Source organism: Pavona decussata, unplaced genomic scaffold (assembly GCF_977016875.1).
Source record: "Pavona decussata unplaced genomic scaffold, jaPavDecu1.1 SCAFFOLD_6, whole genome shotgun sequence".
NCBI lineage: Eukaryota > Metazoa > Cnidaria > Anthozoa > Scleractinia > Agariciidae > Pavona > Pavona decussata.
In genome coordinates this window covers 5,875,220-5,881,226 of record NW_028145430.1, presented here as the reverse complement: position 1 = coordinate 5,881,226, position 6,007 = coordinate 5,875,220, and the positions used below count along the sequence as shown (strand labels likewise).

General features: G+C 41.2%; 1 protein-coding gene across 1 annotated transcript; it reads left to right on the top strand.

Annotated features, from left to right (window-relative positions):
- Positions 1 to 1,885: 1,885 nt before the first annotated feature.
- Positions 1,886 to 5,391, top strand: LOC146489404 (uncharacterized). Its single transcript, XM_085110689.1, has 3 exons — positions 1,886 to 2,248; positions 4,049 to 4,284; positions 4,782 to 5,391. The coding sequence occupies exons 1-3, from the start codon at positions 1,886 to 1,888 to the stop codon at positions 5,389 to 5,391; spliced, it is 1,209 nt and encodes a 402-aa protein (XP_084966815.1).
- Positions 5,392 to 6,007: the final 616 nt, after the last annotated feature.

Here is a 6,007-nt window from a genome sequence, read left to right as displayed (position 1 = left end):
TTTATACCCCCTTCTTGGCCCTCTATCATGAACAGGAGGTGCTGTTATTTAGTGACCTGTCTCTGCTCTATAGTGTTTTTCTTTAGACATGATCAACTTTGCCCCACATTGTCTCACCACACATATGATTGTCTAAATGGGTACCGGTGGGATTGGACTAGAATGCCATTCGATTAAGACTAGCAATGCTCCTAGTCGTGCTATGTAACAGAATCCGGGTTATTTTCTAGTCATGTCATAGGTGGAACTGTTTTATGCTTTCAAACAATTTTTGTTCTTAGTCTGAGGATCAGAAAGTGAATATTACTGGATATTTTCAAAGAAAATCCGATAAACCAGGAAGGGAACGTTTTATAACGTAAAATATTGAACTGATTAAGTCATGATTCACCGTCACTGCAAGTTCACATCAGCTGCCCTGCTTACGTTTGTGCATCATAAAAGGTATGTTTAAAATTGTCCTTGACATACTTTTAAGAACCCTTAATATTGAAGTATTCAGATTCACGGGTTTACAGAAAACGGGCAATTTGTCTTGCTTGATGTGCAAGCTTCTCGTTTTGTGTATATCAGAGGCCTAATCAAAACAACTTTGTGTGTTCTCTTACATATTACCTAAAGTGCCTTAGACGTTCGATTTTTTTTATTTGGTGACAAAGTGATGAATTGTAAGCATGGATCCCATTTGTACTTCCAAACGTTGACTACCTGTTGTGCAAACAGATTTCACAAAGTGCATTATTTGTCAATTTGAGTCGTGAAATCATGATTTGAACTACCTAACTAAAAATGGGATTGAAACATTTAAGAATCCTTTACGCATAAGAAAAGATGAAGTGCATGATAGGATGTTGTCTGAAGTTGAGAACTTTGACGTGTTTTTGGAGAAAAGACGACTGTGTCACACAAACTGTAGAAACAGATACACTCATAATAAAGAACTAGGGACGTATACCTTCAAAAGAATGAAGAGGGAAGATGAAGATGAGACAAGCTTAAGTGCATCAGAAATGAAGACTGCTGTTTCTTACGCAACAAAAAGCATGAACCGAAAGGAAACTGGCAACTTACCCTTGTTTCTACTGAAACGAGACAGCAAGCAATTCATGAGAAAGCGAAATATCTTAATGATGAAGAACTGTTGGTCAAGATTCAAGGGCATGGAAACCAAGCAATAGATATGATTGCCGCTGTTTTCCGATACAATAAATCATGCATGAAAAAAAACTGTCTGTGGTAATCGAGGAAAATGCCTATGATTTGGCCGTTAGTGAACTGGTGTCCAAAATATCTGAAAGCTTCATGAAAGACCAGTCGGCATTTTATACAACTCATCTTCTAAAGATATATCATGGATACCTTGCTGAACAAGGCGTACAAAACGTGAGCTCATACCGAAGTGGCAGACTTCAAAAATTTCTTTTGGACCATTTTAGAATGGATATACAGATAGTTGCTCAGAGAGGAAAGGCCAGTTTGGTGTGCTTGGCCAACATAACTGTACGGGAGATGTGCGCTCTTGCAGCTAAGTTGCAGGGAGAACTGGAAAAATCTGAGACGCAAACAGAGTCTGATGAGTTTGATGAAGACACTGCTGAGGATGCTAAGAAAAGTCATGCGCTGGTACAAAGCGATCTATTTGCCGTGGCCAAACACTTGAGGGGAAAAATGAAAGAAAAGGAGAAGGAATCAAGGTCAGAGAATGATTCACTTGACATTACATACCGCCTCGGACACCACTCTGGACGATCTGTGCAACCATTTAGCGTAGATAATGTATAATTCAGGTGCTGAGATAAGCGAGACTAGCCGAGTGACTCTCCCAGAGCATCAGGACCGAAAGGTTGTAAGTGTTGCACAGGAACTTATGGCCAACACAATAACTATGCCAATGCTGATGCACGTAGGCCTTTCTTCATACTTTCTAAAGCAAAATGACAGCAAAGAACTGGTGCAAATCCTGAACAAGTTCAGACATGGAATTAGCTTTGATGATGCTCAAAGGTACATTTCAACTCAAGCTCATCAATTTGATTTACAGACCATAGAAAATGGCGTGTTTATACCATCAGAAATAGTACCAGGAAGATTTACACATTGTGTTCTTGACAATCTCGACTTTTATTTAGCTTATCCAAAGGGCAGTAAGAGCCCACTTTTCTCATCAACATGTTCTATGGATCAGGGGCTGGTCAGATACAACTTTTTCAATGGCAATGGTAGGTCACATTTAATTATAGTGACTACGGTAAATATATATTTAATACGTACATTTAAATTTAAATATTCACCAATATCAGCCATGTTTTCATGTGCAAATTTGTCAGGCGCCAATAACAGATAAAATAGTTAACGAGGAATTCTCCTCAAAACAGTTCAAGACAGTAGCCTTCATTACACAATTAAACTAAGCCCACTTGATTCAGCATAAATGAAGGTAATGCAGCTCTAGAAGAGAATCCACTGGGAAATAGGGGAGCAGGGTTGGCGCAGTGTTTGAGCACTCGCCTTCCACCTATGTGGCCCGGGTTCGATTCCCGGACTCGGCGTCATAAGTGGGCTGAGTTTGTTGGTTCTCTACTCTGCTCCGAGAGGTTTTTCTCCGGGTACTCCTGTTTTCCCCTCTCCTCAAAAACCAAGATTTGATTTGATTTGATTTGATTTGTAATTAGCTTTCTTGGATTGTAAAGCGCCTTTGATCATTTAGATGTTAAAGGGCGCTATATAAGTATTAAATTTTAAATTTATTTAACCTAATATATACAATAATATTAAAACAGTAAACAGAGCGCAAATTGTGTAGTGAGAGCCGCGACGTTGTTTCTTAGAACGAATGACTTGCACAGCTATTGTTACATATACATAACAACTTCCCATTTTCATCTCCTCATCAAAGCTGTGGATCAGAGCAAACATGGATCAGTCAAGGTAGCTAAATGCTTTGATCTCCCATTTTATTTGTAACAATTTTTATACTGAAATCTGGTGGGCAATGCAGCAATATTTTTGCCTGCAGTCCCAAAACCTTTTTAAGTACAAGACAAAAATTCACAAAAATTATACCACAAGCGACTTAAAGTTTAGCCAAAACTTATGAGCTGCTGCATTTTCAAGTTATTTGTCATATATTTTTTTAGGAGGTGCGCTTGTGTCTTTCAATTCTTTGCTTAACTTGTTCTGTTCATCCATAATTTGATAATTTGACCCTTTTGTAGAATTTTGAAAACTTTCTCTGCTGGCGTTTTTGAAGAAGTTTTTTTTTGGCGGCTGATTGCTCTCCCTTCGGCTTTATTCTATATTTTTTTGTCGTGTGAATTTGCCGAGAATGTGGTGAACACTCTCTACCTGTGTTGCTCGATTATTTCTAAAGTTCTCACGCCCCGATGGCAAAGTAAAGAATTTGGGACATGAATGACAGATCTCGACCACCCCTATAACGAATTGTGAATTGCACAAAAAACAGACCCAACCAAATCCGGTTAAAAAGCTATTGTTCTTTAGAGTATTAAACTGGGAATCGCTAACCCTGTGTAAAGGCACTTACCTTGCGCGCGGAAAAAATGTTGCAAGTTGCGGGGAGCTGGAAATACCACCCCCTCCCCACTGTTAGGTTTTCGTGATCGTCGGGTGGAGATATTTTGACAACTTGTGAATGTCTTCTACAAGATAAAGTTGATATCCTGTTTCACATGAGTAGGCCTTCGGCACTTTCACATGGGTAGGGTATTTATCCCTTCACATGGGTGCAGCCTTAACCACTTTACATGGGTGAAGCCTTTACCCTTTACATGGGTGGGGACTTACCCCTCACTATGTGTGGAGCATTTACCCCCTTGCAAGGGTGGGGTTTTTACCCCTCAACATATATGGGTGGTGCCTTACCCCCTTTACATGGGTGAAGCCTTTACCCCTCAACATGGGTGGAGCCTTTACCCCTTTACATGGGTGAAGCCTTTACCCCTTTACAAGGGTGGAGCATTTACCTCTTTATAAGGGTAGGAATAGTGCAAAATAAAAAGTGGTTGACCCTATTCTTGACATCACACAGAAAATGAAATTGGAATCGGAGGATGGTGCAGAAAAGTTTATACGATGCTACAGTCTGGATGATGAATCCCCGAAGGTGATTCTATTTACAGATAATCAATTGGACGATCTTGTGAACTTCTGTTGCAATGACGTTGGTGGTCACAAGTCATTACTGTATGTTGACGTCACATTCCAGCTTAGTCCTTTTTTCGTTCTCATGACTACCTACAAAAACACGACCTTGATCACAAAAAGGTCAGATCCTCCAACTTCTCCACTAATGATACGGTCAATGATGTTGTGCATGTTAAAAGATAAAGCGACGTACCTAACACTATTTCAAAAACTAACAGCTCACGTGCCGGGTCTGAAAGGATATCTTCAAGGGTATTCTACGGATTCAGAGGCGTCCCTAAGGCAAGCTTTGGCCCAAGAATTCGAGCGATCTTTGTCCTTTCTTTGCAAAACCCATGGGCTGAGGAACGTCAAGGAGAAGTGCTAGAAGCTACACTTTTCCCAATCACTTACAGACGTCATTGTTGCTGATATATTTGAAAATGGTGGATTGATCGTAGCTGACAGAGAGCACGATTACAACCACAGACTGGACAAGCTAACCATGAAGTGGGATGCTCTGGAGTTGGCGGAAACTGGAAAAGGTCCACAGTTTTCAAGATATTATTGTGTTTACAAGTTGGAGGATATCTGGCATCATATGACGGCAAAGGTGTCAAGGGATGCTGGATTTGAAGACAACCCCAAACAAACAATGTACCAGAATCTGGTAATGTATTATTGAAGCAGTGGCAAGATTTTCAACCTACAGATATGAGTTCATTTGTTGATGACGTTAAGAATCTCATAGACAAGCAACAAAGTGACGTGAAAAAAGCATTCTTCTGCCTTCACAGTCCCTACAAGGTTTGTCCTGAATATATGGAACATGTCAAATCTCAGTCAAACGTCTGTGATGCTAACCCTGGAAGACGTGCCTTTGCAGAAAAGGTTCTCGTCGATCCAGATCGGTACAAGGAGGTCTATCAGTTCCACCATGCTCCCCCACGACCTGCAGCGTTGGAAGAACCTGGGAATCTGGAATTAGATATGGATCATCTGCCAGATGATCAAGTTGCCTCTTCTAACCTGATTACCAATGCTGCAAATTACCGTGACAACCCTCGTCCTGCAAGACCTTTTCATGACGACAATGCCAAATATGGATGTGAAAGTGCAGATTCTAATGCTCGCAATCAGTTACCAGCTTCGCACACTTTAAATTCTGCTGCGCATGACCATGGCAACCCTTGTCCTAAAAGACTTTTTTATGATGACAATGCCGAAGATGGAAAGTGCAGATTTTAGTCAGTTAAATGCTTCGTACACTTCGGACGAACTGAAAACTAAATGCAGCCATGAACTAAGGGGCATTTTCACAGGCAAGGACATCCAAGCACTGTCGGCAAAAGCAACACAACTCTTCCTGGAAGGGTCTATACGAGAAGGTTTTGATCGCAACAGCTACTTCGTTAAAAGTACGTCTCCAAGCAAGCCACATACTGTGAAGAAGTCAACACTTGGAAAATATGCCTGCGACAAAGATTGTATTGGCTACAGAACAAGGAAGATCTGCTTGGATGTGGTAGCTGTGGCGTACAACAACAACCAACTTCAAGAATGCCTTCAGCACTTCAAGGACGAAACTGGCAAGCAGCGAATGAATCTGACTCTATCACCACATTCGGTGTAAATGCAGGCAAGAAACGCGCAGGTATACCACGAGCTCAGCAAAAGTCACCTGACACAATGACGTCCATGACGGCGAGAAACCTTGCTAGAGCAGGGACAATTGGAGAGCTCGCTGCAAGGGACAACACAAAAAGTGATGCCATGGAATACGAAGCAGAATCGTCAGGCAACCCTCTCTGAATTACTATCCGCCGAACTCGGCTGTCCAAGCCTGCTGTAACTCCAACAACAT

Coding starts and splice junctions, on each gene's coding strand:
- LOC146489404 (XM_085110689.1), top strand. CDS start 1,886: ATGCCAATGCTGATGCACGTAGGCCTTTCTTCATACTTTCTAAAGCAA. Junction 2,249..4,048: donor ATTTAATTATAGTGACTACG/GTAAATATATAT, acceptor GACATCACACAG/AAAATGAAATTGGAATCGGA. Junction 4,285..4,781: donor ACGACCTTGATCACAAAAAG/GTCAGATCCTCC, acceptor CTGGATTTGAAG/ACAACCCCAAACAAACAATG.